We start from the raw sequence: 16,347 nt of genomic DNA on the forward strand, positions 1-16,347 counted from the left end.
CCCCCTTATTTCTTAATTATGTTCTGGCCCGCCGACCATCCGCTCAAGAAAAAAAAAATCGGTCCGCGGATGAATCTAGTAGATGATCCCTGCTCTAAGGGCTGAACCACCACTGCCAAATGATAATGTTTCACTGCCTGAAAGCTTGGCTTGTAGTTACAAAATGTTCCTTCATCCTGGGTGAATCGATAGCAACCAGATGTCTGGTGGCAGTTTCCCTTGAATTGAAACCACTGGAGTCACTATGATTAAACTCCTTGGAGAGGATCTGTCTACCCCAGGCTTGAGGAGGCTAACCTGGGCATACTCTCTGGTCTCATTGCTCAAGTCAATACTAATTGGTGCTATCACTTTGGGCAAGGAGACGCATACCTGAGTATTTCTGTTGGACTGGTCTACTAGCTGCATACCTGTTGAAAGCCTGTAGTAAACTTGGAGCATTCTTACCTTGTTGAGCATCGACAATTTACACAGGTAACTAGCGCTGAACAAAGCAACAACCTGGTCTCAGAGCATTTCGTATTATTATTTTTGTAAATCCGAGACACTCCATTTAGTATGATATGTTACGTTTCGTATGGTATGTATTCATTTGTAGATGTCCATCATCCATGTCGTATGATATGTTATGAATTAGAATTTGTATGATATATCCGGCACTGCCTTAGGTCTATTCCCCAGGCAGTATTAATGTCCGTACGCTACTCGTGTCCTGTAATGCGCTCTGTTACGGTTATTATTAAACTCACTACCTGCACTTGCTTCTTGTCTCCCAGTGTCATTGTTACAGAACACAGCCTCAACAAATGGAAGCAGCAGGAAATGAGGACCTCTCCCAGACGGTCGACGAACAGGGAAACCTACTTCGTAAGCACCACGACCAGCTGACGCAACTGGGGATGGCTATGGATGAGGTTCTTTGCCGTCGTCAACATCTTGAACATGCCTGCAAGGTGTTGCCATCCACTGGCGGAGGATACTCTGCCACCAGTCGACCCAGCGAGCCAGTACATCAGTCTATTCAGCAGTCTGCCCAGGTCAGCAATGCCCATTTGTCCCTTCTGGATAAATGCGATGTAACCCCATCTAAATGCCGTGGCTTCCTTCTCCAGCGCTCCCTCTATTCTGCGGATCAGATGGGAGCCTCAACCACAGAGAAGTCAAAGGTTGCCACGGTTATTTCTCTGCTGACTGGGCGGGCGTTGGAGTGGATTACGGCCGTCTGGGAGAGGAGGTGCTGGCTTCGTAAGAGGGGTTCATGGCTCTGTTCAGAGCTATTTTTTATCATCCACTGGAGGACAGAGAGAGGGGTGAGTGCCTACTCCAACTAGGGCAGAATGACCAGACCGCTGCCGAGTATGCGCTCACCTTCCGGACTGTCACAGCATCCAGTCGATGGAATGAAGGAGCACTCCATACGCTATTCATAAGAGGACTGCGCGAGGAGGTCCAAACGGAACTGGCATGTTATGACGACAACCTCTCCACTCATTGATGGCCATCCGGTTGGATAACCTACTTCGGGTGCGTTGGTACCCACATCGCTTCTCTCCCTCAGTGAACACTCTGTAGCAGAGCCTGAACCTTTGGAGGTAGGGGTCACACGCCTCCAAGCGGAGTGACGCAGAAACTGAGGCTCCGTCTCGATTGTGGTCAATGGGGGGCACCAGCTTCAGCAGTGCCTGGTACATCCCAACCCGGAATCCATGAGGGGGATGGTCACGTGATTTTCCACATCCTGGGGCAGGTGTGAGTATCCCATCTTCATCAGTTTCTGCTAAACCCTTTTCAGTGTCGCTCACACAAGCTGGCTGTCCCTCACGTACTGTTTCTACAGCGACAGTGGATTCCGGTGCCGTGGGAAACTTGACTAGACCCTTGCCGCCTCTCTGAACATCCCCCTCATACCCGCTCTCCTCTCCGTTTCAGGTTCAAGCCCTTGATAATTGGCCACTAGTATCCGGAACCATCACTCACCACTCACCGTGGAGTCCATTCATCAGGAAAACATCTCCCTCATTACTAGTGCACCAGCTCACAAGATCATCCTTGGCCTCCCATGGCTCCAACGCCATAACCCCACCCTCATTGTTGAGGATGAGAATCAGACTGGTCACCCGAATGCCAAAGGACCTGTGTTCCTCTTGTCATAGTTCCTGTGCTCTGGGACGTAGATGTGGACTTTCGCCAGGCTCTGGAGAAGGAAACCTGCTCCCACTACCTGAGCGCATCTACGTTGCCACTGGGATAAGGGAGAAACTATTGACCTGGGCACACACAGCTGTGTCACTGGACATCCTGGGATCACCCGCACTAAACAATCGCTCTCCGAAAAATATTGGTGTCCCACCTTGCCGCAGGACGTTACACTCTACATCAACTCCCGTTCTGTGTGCCCAAACAAAGTCTCCCGGCACGCTCCAGCATGGAAACTCCTCCCCCTTCCTGTGCCTCAGCATCCCTGGTCTCATCTGTCCATTGACTTTTGTTACCGACGGTTCTGACGGTTTCATAACCATTCTGGTGGTTGGGGACAGAATTTTGTTTCATCCCTCTAGCCTCCCTACCACTCTCCAGGTTAATGAGGCACTGTTTCAGCAGGTCTTCCGGTATTATGGCCTTCCGGAGGACATAGTCGCCAACCATGGCCCCCAATTCACATCTAGGGTATGGAGAGCCTTTTCGGAGAAGCTCAGGGTCACAGTCAGCCTCACTTCTGGGTATAGGCCTCAGTCAAACAGGCAGGTGGAGAGGATGAACCAGGTGCTGGGGAGGTCCAGGAGACACTGACAGGACTGGCAGGGGGAAGGGGCCCAAATCCTTCCGTGGGCAGAGTATGCCCAGGATTCGTTACATCACTCCTCCACCGGGCTGACTTCCTATTAGCCGGCCCTGGCTCCGTGGACCCCAGGCCAGACCGAAGCTTCAGCGGCAGATGAGTGGTTTAGGCGTGCAGAAGTGTGGAGCGACGCTCACGTGAGACTCCAGTGCGCCGTCCACCATCAGAAGAAGCAGGAAGACCGACTCCTGTGTTCCATCTTGGTGATCATGTTTGGCTCTCTACCAGGAACCTACCACTCCGCCTGCCCTGCAAGAAGCTGAGCCCCCGGTTTGTGGGACAGTTTAAGATTCTCCGGAGGGTCAATGAGGTGACTTATAGGTTACAGCTCCCCAGAGACTACCGCACCTGACCTTTTATGTCTCCTTTCTCAGGCCGGTGGTTCCTGTCATGTCTCCCCTCTAGCGTCGCAGGTTTACTAACGACCGGTCCTGGCAACATCCTTACGCGCACCTGCTCCTCATGATTAGGCTCCACTGGACTCCATTTCTCTTCTCATTATATCTGCCTATATCCCCTATATCTGGCACTCCCTTAAGTCTATTCCCCAGGCAGTAATAATGTTCCATCACTTGTCTTGCTTTGTTCTGTTACGTTTATTTAACTCACTACCTGTACTGGCTTCCCGTCTCCCAGCATCGTCGTTACAATAAGGCAGATTTTGAGCTTTCTCCTAAAATTTAGGATGTTGATTATTTGACAATGATGTGATAGTAATTTCTTCCTTTGCAACTCAATTTTTATATCCATTAGTGATGGCTGTAGGTTACTTTTGTAAATGGGCTTTCTTTGGCTCCTGTTAACAGAATAGAATAGTTTGTTTTCCTGTGTAGTGCATCTGGTTAAGGCCAATGTAGTCATGTCACAACATGGCCTTTGAACTTTCACCATTGGTATGCTAATGTTGGTTGCTGTAAACTGAGATGCTAATACATAGAATTTTCAAATTGCTAGCCTTTAACACCTAAAATGTTATTTATATTTTCTGTTTAAAATTCCAGAGTTTTAAAATTACAAAATTGCTATTTCCAAGGCAAATTAATTTTCTCAGGGAAGGAGTAGGTTTTATTTATTTTTAAATACTGTATATTTTATATTCATTACTGATAAAACCACATCAGAAGTTGCTATTGAACAATCGGATAAACATGTTAATTATTTTACAAAAGAATGGAGCACTCCTTTCTAGCTTGCAGGAAAGGTGCTAACTACGAACATTTGCATGTCTAAAGAAGACAATGCTACCCACCAAAAGGACACTGCTGAAGTAATGCTGATAGGACCATGAACTGCTGGTCTGAATGTCTACAGTGCTGGCTGTCCAGTTTTGAACAGTTCTGATGCAGAATCAATGTGTTCAAGATGATTTTGTAGGGCAGCCCCCGAAGTGCCTTATCAACTGAATACAAGAATTTACTCTGGTGTTAGTGAGAATGCTATTCATTGACTACAGCTCAGCATTCAACACCATAGTGATGATCTTTGAGGGCACTAAGCTAAGGACGCTGGGACTAAACACCTCTCTCCGCAACTGGATCCTGGACTTCCTGACGGGCCACCCCCAGGTGGTAAAGGTAGGTAACAACACATCCGCCACACTGATCCTCAACATGGGGGCCCCTCAGGGGTGTGTGCTTAGTCCCCTCCTGTACTCTCTGTTCACTAATGACTGCACGGACAGGCACGGCTCCAACACCATCATTAAGATTGCTCATGACACAACATTGCCTGATCTCCGACAATGACGAGATAGCCTATGGAGAGGTCAGAGACCTGTTCTGGAACCACACGGCCAACAACCTCTCCCTCAAAGTGATCAAGACAAAGGAAATGATTGTGGACTACAGGAAAAGGAGGACCAAGCATGCCCTCATTCTCATTGACAGGCTCATTGACAGGGCTGCAGGTTCAAGTTCCTTGGTATCCACATCAACAAACTAACATGGTCCAAACACACAAAGACAGTCGTGAAGAGGGCACGACTATTCCCTTTCAGGAGACTGAATAGATTTGGCATGGGTCCTCAGATCCACAAAAGGTTCTACAGCTGCACCATCGAGAGCATGGTTGCATCACTTCCTCGTATGGCAACTGCTCGGCCTCAGACCGCAAGACACTACAGAGGGTAGTGCGTACGGCCCAGTACATCACTGGGACCAAGCTTCCTGCCATCCAGGACCTCTATGTCAGAGGAAGGCCCAAAAAATTGTCAAAGACTCCAGCTACACTGTTTTCTCTGCTACCACATGGTAAGCATTACCATAGCACCAAGTCTAGGTCCAAGAGGCTTCTAAGCAACTTCTACCCTCAAGCAAGAAGACTCCTGAACATCTAATCAAATGGCTACTCAGACTATTTGCATTCCCCCCTCCTTTTTACACTGCTGCTACACTCTATGCATAGTCACTTTAATAACTCTACATGTACATATTACCTTGACTAACTGGTGCCACCACACATTGACTCTGTACTGGTACCCCCTGTATATAGCCTCGCTATTGTTATTTTACTGCTGCTCTTTAATTATTTTATTTCATTGCAATTTATTTTAAACTGCATTGTTGGTTAAGGGCTTGTAAGTAAGCATTTCACTGTAAGGTGAAATACCAAATACCTGTTGTATTTGGCGCATAAAATTTGATTTAAACAGTCTCTGATCTTGCTAACCCCCAGTGTCTCACCTCTGAGAAGCAGTTCTGTTGTGATTACATCACGTAGGGCTGAATTACAGTAATACTATTGGTCAACAACTCAGATTTTGAATCCTAACAACTCAAGATGCTTATAAAAGGGTCTTAGATTCATTGTCTCTTTCTCTTACGTTTCTGACCTGCGCTGGTGAGATACCTGCACTCTTTCTCTCCAATGGGCCATGGCCATTTCTTTCTCTCTGACCATGCTTAGAGTAATGCCTTGTAATGCTTTGTAACTTAAGCGTATGCCTTTTATGTTATCATTCAGTTTACAAAGTAATTAAATACACTTGTATTTAGAATTCCATTCTCAGGCATTTGTTCATTGCCTATTACTGTAACTCAGCTATAGTGTTCTTGCATTTAGCTATTTATCTTATGGAGTCAGTTAATGGGCTAATTACAGTCTTAAGTCGAATGTGAGCTATATACTGTATATACAAAGCATTACTGCCCACTACATCATTGTTTAATGTAACACAGAAGCATAGACCACTTAAATACATAGCATTTACATAACGCCTGTATAAAGATCCAAGTCAATATGAGTGTGAACAACATAACCCCTGATTCAATTACATGCTTAGCATTGCTCAGAAAACAAAAGTTATCAAAGACAAGTCAGACATCTTGCTTCAAATAAGTGCATCCTTTTTCAGTGGTTAAGAACATGGTCTTACATAAAATAGCATGAACGCTGTAGGCTGGATGGAAGAGCTTCTACTAACTAAACCGTTTTGAGGAGTTACCGTTTTGGACCCAGAAGAACCAGTCCAATACATTTCCCTCTCCACCTAATATATTAAACCGATTCTAGCCTTTGTGCCAGTCTGTTTCCTCTTCAGCGAACTCCTTGTTGATCACAAAAATAGTCTGTACCCAGAAAGAGCACTTGGGATACAAAGACAACAAGGCATATTTCAGTATTCATAATTACATCACCATTTCCCAATCATATCTTATTTGCATTACCCATGAAGAGCTTTAAAAATTGCACTTTTCATAAGGAAACATCCCCCTTTGGACTCATTCCCAGAGAAACAGAGCTCGAGCTAGCTACCGTGTTGACTATCATGGTTGAAAGGAACCTCAAGTTGAAGCCAACGAAGCTTTGACCGCTTAACCATGCGCTCTGAGAGCATCGGCATTGCTCTAGAAATTCAACTTTATACTTGTCGTCAACCCTCCTCCATGCTTTCAAAGGAAGTTGTTGGCAGAAAATATATTGTCATGAAGAAGAAGCACCATCACATGAAATGGCAGTAGCACAACACACTTCACCGTCAGTCTCTGGCTGAGCTCCCAATACTCACATTTCCTCAAGACCTTTCCTTCATTAGCACTGATGGGTGAAAGGACTGGATAGGGGTTCCCTTGACATTGCTCTCACATGTCATGTCCAGGCAGACCAGTGGCGGTATAACCACATCAGTGGTTTATGGAGGAAAGGGGATGAGGAAATGAAGCTATTGAGACACACCTTCCCTCTTCCCTGTCCCTCATTTCTCTGGGGCCTTCCCCAAGTCATAGATGGCTTTATTCTCCAGGATCTCCACTTTCTCCCCTGCAGGGATCAGTGTGTTGGCCACCATGGCCCTGGTCACCGATTGGATGGGGATGGACATCGCTGTGGGAAACATGGAGGAAAAAGGGCCCAGGACCTTCCTGGCAAACCATTCAGCAGGCCGGCTCTCCTGCCTGTCGACCATCAGCACCCTGGGAGGAAAAACAAGAGAAAAATAATTCAGTTGAGTTGTTACAAGTGAAATAACTTACAGCATCAAAATATCTCAGAGTGAACACTGTGTTTACATCATGGGGCGGCAGGGTAGCCTAGTGGTTAGAGCGTTGGACTAGTAACCAAAAGGTTGCAAGTTCGAATCCCTGAGCTGACAAGGTACAAATCTGTCAAATCTGGCCTAGGCCGTCATTGAAAATAAGAATTTGTTCTTAACTGACTTGCCTAGTTAAATAAAGGTAAAATGAAATAAAAATGTGATCACTGGAAAAATGTGTATATTGCTAATCATGACATTGGTGTGAGATTTCTTTTCTTTTGCCATGACTGATAAGGTAATGAACAAGTGAGTCATTTCTGCAAAGGAACATTTTTTACACGTGACTAATGCAAATGAGACTTACGCAGGGCGATAGATGGAGTACCTCTCGAAGCCCAACAGCTCAATGTCTGCCTCCACTTGTCCCTGGAGAAGCAAACATCTGCATTAACCAAACAATATACAGCACTTCATCAAGTAGCTTTACGAGAGAGGCTGAAAGAGGCCTTATGAAAGGCTATAAATGAGGTGTCTTTACTCAGGTGAACATTTTGTGTATTACCTTCACTTTGAGATAGAGAAAACCACTGGTTTTGTCAGCCCCTTTAGAAGACTCTAGGTTGAAGTGGGAGCAGCCCCCTGCCTTGGCGAGCTCCGCTGACTTCAGGACGTAGTCATGGTCAACACGGATGAATCCATCCTACAATGACAGAAAGATAAGAGAAACTATGTGTACATTAATCTGCATTTGACCACATGATCCAAGCAGGTTGTGTATGGTGGGTATTTCAATGTCCTTTCAGCAAGCCATGACACCCACCATCTCCGATTGTTCTGGAATCGTTTCTGTAGTTAGAAACATAAGAATTTCTGCATCACTATTTTGTTGAAATATAATTTGATCGCTGAGAAATTAAGATGATTGACTGCACCCAATTGGCTCTTTTTAATTTATAGGATTCATATAATATTCAATAAATATAGCATCTAACATCCGATTTGGAACAAACTTGTTTCTAACAATGAGTAAGACATGAGGAATCTAAAATAATAGTCAAAAGACATCAACCGGACCCCGAACACCCCACGCCAATCCCAACCCAACAACGACAATATAGTATCAGTTCTCTACGTCAGAGAAGTCAGTATTGAGCTGTTTCTTCATTCTATGTCATGTATTCTCAGTGAATTTGATAGTGATTTTTTTCTGTTCAGATAATTTAAAGTAAAGAAAAAAGTATTTAATAAGAATATTTCATTCATTCAGATCTAGGATGTGTTATTTTAGTGTTCCCTTTATTTTTTTTGAGCAGTGTATATACTTGGCGTGGGGTGTCTGTAGGTGGCTTTTGATCATTGGATAAATCACTGTTAAAATATATGAATCCTAGAAATAAAAAATGGCCAATTTGGATGCAATCAATTAGCTGAGACCACAAATTATTTTTAAATAAAATAATGTTGCCCGAATGCTAATCTTATGTTTCAAAAAACAAAAATTATTTCAGAAAAATCTGAGATGGTGGGTGTCGAAATCCTCTTTCTTTTGACCCTGGTGGTACATGTTCACAGGGGTCTCTCTATCATTGGCCATGAACTCACAGCCCCTGCTTTGGCTTTGGTCGTTCCCAGGCAGCAGTAGCCAACATCATGCCCTTGGAATGCTGCAGCATAGTCATTCAGTTTCTCAAAGTCCACCACCTCCTGCACCTGAAAGAGGACAGAGAACAGGCCAATCTTTATAATGGAATAATAGATGTAGGCTTCTTGTAGGCTTTGTTGTAGTCTGCGCACACATTTAAATGGTATTGAATATTTAACTTTATTCAAAGCTCATGGTAGGGTGTTAGGTGACGCGACAAACAATGGACGCTATACGAGAATTCTACAAAAACAATGAATCATTTGAAAACAGAAATGTGACAGTTGTTACCCATGTCGAAAAATCTGCAAAGCAAGTGCCGTGCAAAGAATGTTGAAATCTGTGGGACAGCCCTTTTTGTCAAACCTGCGGAATCGGTGTGTTCTTATTTGCTCTTTGCGATGGGTATTCCTCAACCTACCAGAGAAAGATTGATGTGACACTGTATTGCCTAGAAGTATGGGTAAGTCCTGAGGGTGTGTCACATTCCTGCGATGTCTTTTGACTGAAATATAAGGGGAAAAGTTTCCTTCGCTTCTTTCGTCAGATGTTTTCAGAGACACTAAAAAAATACAGCAGGCTGCAACACAAAGTAGAGTTTCGTAGCCACGTTTTGATGTATGGGTTGCCAGGGACTAGCACCTAGTCTCTTCTGTGCCTAGGCTAATTATTTACTGCCGTTTATCCTTCCCATCACCAGAATAACTCATAACATTACAATGTAACCCAACTCAGGTTCAGGCCTACCTTATTAGACTAGTAGCCTTCTGTGTTACAGTTCAGACTTAGTGAGAAGTGTGCTATCTATGTTAGGCTGTGTGTGTTGGTGGGGGGTGCTGTGTGATTGTACGAGGATGCTGAGAAGTGTGCATCTATGTTAGGCTGTGTGTGTTGGTGGGGGTGCTGTGTGATTGTACGAGGATGCTGAGAAGTGTGCATCTATGTTAGGCTGTGTGTGTTGGTGGGGGTGCTGTGTGATTGTACGAGGATGCTGAGAAGTGTGCATCTATGTTAGGCTGTGTGTGTTGGTGGGGGTGCTGTGTGATTGTACGAGGATGCTGAGAAGTGTGCATCTATGTTAGGCTGTGTGTGTTGGTGGGGGTGCTGTGTGATTGTACGAGGATGCTGAGAAGTGTGCATCTATGTTAGGCTGTGTGTGTTGGTGGGGGTGCTGTGTGATTGTACGAGGATGCTGAGAAGTGTGCATCGATGTTAGGCTGTGTGATTGTACGAGGATGCTGAGAAGTGTGTGCCTGTTTTAGGCTGTGTGTGTTGGTGGGCGTGCTGTGTGATTGTATGAGGATGCTGAGAAGTGTGCATCTATGTTAGGCTGTGTGTGTTGGTGGGGGTGCTGTGTGATTGTACGAGGATGCTGAGAAGTGTGCATCTATGTTAGGCTGTGTGTGTTGGTGGGGGTGCTGTGTGATTGTACGAGGATGCTGAGAAGTGTGCATCTATGTTAGGCTGTGTGTGTTGGTGGGGGTGCTGTGTGATTGTACAGGATGCTGAGAAGTGTGCATCTATGCTCGGTCTGAACATTAACACGCATCGCTCGTGGTACAGTTTTGGAAGCACAAGGACCTTATATTTCATATCGGTGAGAAATTATACAAAAATAAATAAAGGTTAAATTGATACATGCCTTTTATAGGGTTAGGGTTCCCATATGGTCATATTTCCACGTTACAGAGCTTGTTTATGGAAAACAGTGCTAATTAGCCATCTGCGTCTCTGAACCGTGTGTAAACGGAAGACTGACGACACAAACGTGTAGTCACTGACAAATACTGTAGGCTGAAACTTAAAACCGGTAACCGTGTAGAGTAAGTGTGTATTTTGCATTTAGGAAATTATTTTGATGTGATATGAAAGTAGAGGGATTTATATTTCTAGAACTGAACCGTAATTGAGTATCGATTCACATTTAGATGGAGTATAGGGTTGTTTTGGCTTCCAGAGCCAATTCACACTTTAAAAATAACATGTAAGGTCCTTGGACTAAGGAGTAACGTTAGGATCTTTTAGTCCAATATTGGGCTACATCAGCCTTGAAAACAGAGCCGGGCGGCCCTATATGCTCACTATGCATGTTGCGTAGGGCCCCGCAAATTACGCAAAGGATCCCGCCACCCCCTCGTGTCAAAGCCGGTGTCAATGTTTACAACTTCGATGAGAGGAGGAAGCAGAACTATCCTTCTGGTTACAAAAGGAGAAGAAGAAAAACACCATGAGTGAATTGCGGGAACTGCAATCAGATAAACTCGTGTTGTCTCCTCTCCAAGTTTGATGTCAGCAAATAACAGTAACGTTAAATTTATGTGCTGTAGCTTGCAGTGCATCTCTCTCTAGTCTGTCTTGCTAACCTAGCTGGGCAGTGCATCTCTTGGTCGGTCTGTGTCTTGCTTGCTAGCCAGCTACTTCCAAGGCTGTGTTCTGTGACTTTGTGCCTGACAAAAGTGAGAGTGAAATACAACTACTTATTACGTTTGATAAGACGCTGTCAACGGTGTTTATAAACTGCAGTTCGGAAAAGATAACCGCGTTGCGCGTGAAAATGCGTTCATATGCGCGTGCACGAAATGAAACTCGCGCTTTCCAGCAGCAACCTCTGTGGGGGACCAGTCCAGACAATATATGGGTGTGATGGCACTCCTCATAGGCACACAATTTGAAAACAAGACAATGATTATCTAGGCTCCCAGTCAAGGTTGGATTGACATTGATTTATATATTGAATTTTAAAAAATGTTGATTAGCTGGGCATACTGGGCAATATGAATGCACATCTCTCAGTAAATAATAACCATCAAGCATTCAGCCAAACCATAGTATAAATAGTATTTTATATTTGAAAATGTATAAAAGGAAATCTGTGGGAACCAGTTTGAATGGGCCTGATGCAGCTGATAAAATAAATAGTATTGTTATCTATAATTTGCAGGTGCTATGCTTAAGTTTGTCAGTAGAGGAGAGGCTGGATCATCAGCCAGTTCAAGCACAGACACAGCCAGCACTAACACAGACCCAGTACAGCCGGCTTCAGCAAGTACTAACACAGACCCAGTACAGCCATCTTCAGCAAGTACTAACACAGACCCAGGTGAAGTAAAGGCAGCCTTAACCAGTACTAGCACAACCAGAGGTGTACAACCAGCATCAGACACAAGCAGCTCAGACCCTAATAGAACAGTTTCTGCTCCACCAAATGACCCAGCAGACCGGCCCCCAGTCTTAACAGACTTTATGAGGACTGAGTTAGTGCGCAGAGGTCCATTCAAACCAGGACTGGATTGATCTTACCCTAAAGACAAATCTAGAAGAGGTTTCCATTCAGGCTTATTACAGAGACAGCTGTCAAATGGGGAAAAGATTACCAGGAGCTGGCTTTCATAATCTAAAACAACACTGTGTATCGTTTTTGCTGTAAGCTCCTTTCTACAAAAAAAAAAGACTACAAAATAATAAAGGCGTGAATCACTGGTCAAATATCAACACCATGAGGGTAGTCCTGAACACACAGACAATATGATTAAGAGGAGACAACTTGATCTGCTCATAAGTCGGACTCTTGACCAGATACAAATAACAATGTTGGAGGCAGAAAGAAAGAGATGGCGGGATGTCTTTACACGTTTAGTAAGTATCACCCAGTCTCTGGCTGAAATAAACCTAGCATTCAGGGGTTCATCAGACAAATTCCTACAAACAGATAATGGAAACTTCCTAAAAGAGGTTGAATTACTGGCAATATTTTACCCGGTTATGGAAAATCTCAGCAAAATTAAATGTGGAGAGACATGCTCATTACCTTGGGAAGCACACATAGAATGAACTGATACAGACTGAGTGACAAGATTCTGGAAGCAATAGTGACTCAAGTAAGAGACTCAAAGTACTTCTCCATTATCTTGGACTGTACAGCTGACATTAGTCACCGGGATCAAATGTCCATTATTCTGAGACGCGTGGCTTTAAAGGGAAAGCCAGAGATCAAGGAGCACTTCCTTGGCTTTGTGAATGTTGAGGTTACAACAGGCTTGAAATCTGTCATCTTAGATAAGCTGAACGAGCTGAAGATTCCATTTGAAGATTGCAGAGGGCAAGCTTATGATAATGGGGCCAACATGAAGGGCAAGCACCAAGGAGTACAAGCCAGACTACAAAAAAAAGAAAAATCCTAGAGCCGTGTTTGTCCCATGTGGAGCACATACTCTGAACCTTGTCATTGCAGATGCTGCCAAATCTCCAAAAAGATGCAGTTGTTTTTTTTGGGGGGCATGTGCAAAAGCTCTACGCCTTCTTTTCAGCGGGCACACAAAGATGGGAGTGTTTTGAAGAAACACGTGGACAGAGCCGTGAAGTCATGGAGTGACAAGATGAGAAAGTAGGCTCCAAAATGTTCATGCAACAGGTAACAGGCTTCTGAGGTTCAGGAGGCATTACTGGAAGCCAGACAGACGATCAACGATCCTGTGGCCAAAGTGGAGGCACAAGCACTTCCAAAGGAAGATACTGTGTGAGATACTGACAATGACATATGGTGGGAGATACTGACAATGACAAACCAGGTGAACAAGCTCCTTCAATCCGCCTCAATGCAGTTGGATATCGCAGCAAATTTGATCTCAAATGTAAAGTCCTCCCTCACTACATACCGGGAAACTGGATTCTCTGAGGCTCAGACAACAGCCAAAAGCATTTGTGAAGAAATGAATGTGGAGGCTGTTCTGAAAGAGAAGAGACTGAGAAACAGCAAGGGGCATTTCAGCTACGAGGCTCCTGACGAACCAGTGACTTGATGCACTGAAAAACCTTGGAAGTCAACTCTGCTGTGACATCCATGGATGAGAGATTTGAAACACCCAACCAGGTGAAAACCAAATATGGAGCACTGCTGAACTTCAGCACTGCCTCTCAGATGTCCAGTGAATCTTTAAAGGCTCACTGCATGGAAGTTGACCCTTCAGAGATGACTGTGACATCAGTGGAATGGATCTGGCACATGAGATTCAGAATTTCACTGATCTGCCATCAGATATGATGACTGCCTTTTGAGCTGCTTTCCTTTCTCTGAGGAAAAACCTGGAGGAACTCTATCCTAACCTTTTGGATAGCCCTAAGAATTGCAGTCACCCTACCAGTAACATGGGCAGAGAGGAGCTTTTCGAAATGAACCCTCATCAAAAGCCACCTGAGGTCTTCCATGTCACAGGAAGGTTTGAGTGGTCTGACCATCATGAGCATAAATCATGATGTAGGGAAACACATGTCCTATGATGATTTTGCCTCAAGAAAGTGCAGAAGAGATATTTTGATGGTACGATTTTAATTCAAACATTCAAATGTTTTACACACTTAGTAACATTTAAGATTGTAAAGCAGAAGTGCATTTGTGTCAATGACTGCTTAACTAACAATGTGACATAATTTCTTCCAGACAGTCCAGATAGACTGGTGCCCATCCTGATGCTGAAAATGCCCAGGCTGTTGAGGGAACCAAAGTTAATCACACAGCTGTATAGGTTTTATTTGACTTTGAGCCATAGACTATAGGCTTATGTTTACATTGTTTAGGCAAAGCTAATATTGTGAGGACTGGACTAATTACCAGGCAGCATAGACAAAGCTCATTGTTATATTTGATTATTTTATAAAATGTCTTATTCATGTTAATATTCACTTGTCTTAAGATTCTATATAAAATATTCTATTCAATAAATATTGTTTGTTTATACCTCATTCTGTTCTGTATAGGTATACTTATTCTTAGACCGTCAGATGGAGCAAACTGTTTTAAAGGAAGGGGGATTGTAGTGGGAGCACTGGGGTGTCAGGTGTGACTGTGGCAATGGCAAATGGTTTACATGGCTCACGGGTCAGGTAGGAGGGCCCCTTAGCAGAATTTTGCTTAGGGCCCCAGGGAGGTCAGGACCAGCTTTGCTTGAAAATGTCATAATATGACCACCCTATCTTGAGATATTGGACAAAACATGTTAAATATAAGACAGGTGATTTGGTGCCATTATTGACTAGGGATGACCATTGACCTTTTCCGATAACTTGAAAGCAAGATCTCTCTGCAATGGTAAATCCTGTCCTCATGAAATAAACCGTCCTGTGTTCCTGACAAGCTTCTCTATGACAGAACAAAGTATAACACCAGAACCAAAAGTTTTTTTTTACCTTACTCATGGATGAGTGTTACTTTGCCAAATAGAGCAGGGCCCGGTGTCCCAAAAGCATTTCAAGACTAAATTCATCTTAGAACCATACAGGCCCTGCTTGAAAAGACAACAATACACTGACAATAAAGACAAGTCAGCACACCTACCAGGTTCTCATACGCTTCGCCTTCAAATGTGAGCTGCCGCCTTCCGATGACAGTGATCCTCGAGAAGAGCTTCCTCTCCACAATCTCTTTGAGTAACTCTTTGCCTGTCTCTCCAGAGACACCAAGGATAAAACAGCTTTTATTCTTCTGTCTGAAGTCCTCTGCCAGTGGTTTCAGGTCGTGTGCCATCTTGAAGGACAAAACAAGACAATGCTTCACCACTGGGGAGAGACCTAATAGTTTGATCGCTGTTGTACACAAAAAAGCAGCATGATACCGCATTTTATTTATTTATTGCAACACAGGTGTGTGGGGTGGGTATAATTTGTGGAACGTCCCAACGTTCCAAAAACGTCGTAAAGTACAAGGTTGCCAACGAACAACGCATACGCAGTAGCATGACCAAGTCACCACGTAGCTTATTCTTAACGTTTGTCCATAGGCTACCAGAAACATTTTTCAGAATAAACGTGGCGAGTGAAAACGTAATGAAATAGCCAACTCGGTCTACAACTTTGCATGCGATGTTTGTTGGCAACCGTGTCATTTACGAAGTTGTTGGTTCATATTCCTGTTGGAACGTTCCACACAGTATTCCCACCAGGTGCGTGGCACGCCTTTACAACGGCCTCTTGACTGCTAACTAACTAGCAAGATAAATAAGGCAATGAACCTTTTCTTGCAAGCCTCCCTCAGCATTACAACTAGCTGTAAAAACAGTCCAGTAGGAGGCTACTAGCTAGTTACGGTACATGCTAATAATTCCCAAGCCTGATTGCAGACTGAGTGACACAGTCAACTCACGTTAGTTCGAGTGCGTTAGCTTCTGACGCTCACCTGGTCTATATCGTCAGTTCGCAGTTTTCTAGATGGTGTAAAACGGCTGCAAATGACAGTGAAAAGCCAATCGCTGTACCCCAGCTGCTTTCCAGTGGTTTCGTAACAGATCAGCGAGATAGCGAAACAAATGAATGTGCCCATGGAAACACGCATCCGGTTCCTACAGTCGTTGGTGATAGGAATTCGCAGTAGAATCGACAAGCCCTGCCTAATACGCTGTCAAA

At 44.2% G+C, this 16,347-nt stretch overlaps 1 protein-coding gene across 1 annotated transcript; it reads right to left on the reverse strand.

Annotated features, from left to right (window-relative positions):
* Nucleotides 1-6,166: 6,166 nt before the first annotated feature.
* LOC139384996 (HIV-1 Tat interactive protein 2) lies at nt 6,167-15,472 on the reverse strand. The gene is made up of 5 exons (XM_071129960.1): nt 15,284-15,472; nt 8,913-9,020; nt 7,873-8,010; nt 7,675-7,736; nt 6,167-7,248 (listed from the first exon to the last, which is right to left on the reverse strand). The coding sequence occupies exons 1-5, from the start codon at nt 15,470-15,472 to the stop codon at nt 7,032-7,034; spliced, it is 714 nt and encodes a 237-aa protein (XP_070986061.1). The 3' UTR covers nt 6,167-7,031.
* Between the last annotated feature and the right edge of the window lie 875 nt (nt 15,473-16,347).

The sequence above is a fragment of the Oncorhynchus clarkii genome, chromosome 26, assembly GCF_045791955.1.
Source record: "Oncorhynchus clarkii lewisi isolate Uvic-CL-2024 chromosome 26, UVic_Ocla_1.0, whole genome shotgun sequence".
Classification (NCBI taxonomy): domain Eukaryota; kingdom Metazoa; phylum Chordata; class Actinopteri; order Salmoniformes; family Salmonidae; genus Oncorhynchus; species Oncorhynchus clarkii.

What these genes read in the sequence shown, in the direction of transcription:
- LOC139384996 (XM_071129960.1), bottom strand. Translation starts at nt 15,472, where the DNA reads ATGGCACACGACCTGAAACCACTGGCAGAGGACTTCAGACAGAAGAAT. An exon ending in GCGAAGCGTATGAGAACCTG is followed by an intron (nt 9,021 to 15,283) that starts GTAGGTGTGCTG and finishes GTCCTCTTTCAG; the next exon opens with GTGCAGGAGGTGGTGGACTT. An exon ending in CCAAAGCCAAAGCAGGGGCT is followed by an intron (nt 8,011 to 8,912) that starts GTGAGTTCATGG and finishes CTGTCATTGTAG; the next exon opens with GATGGATTCATCCGTGTTGA.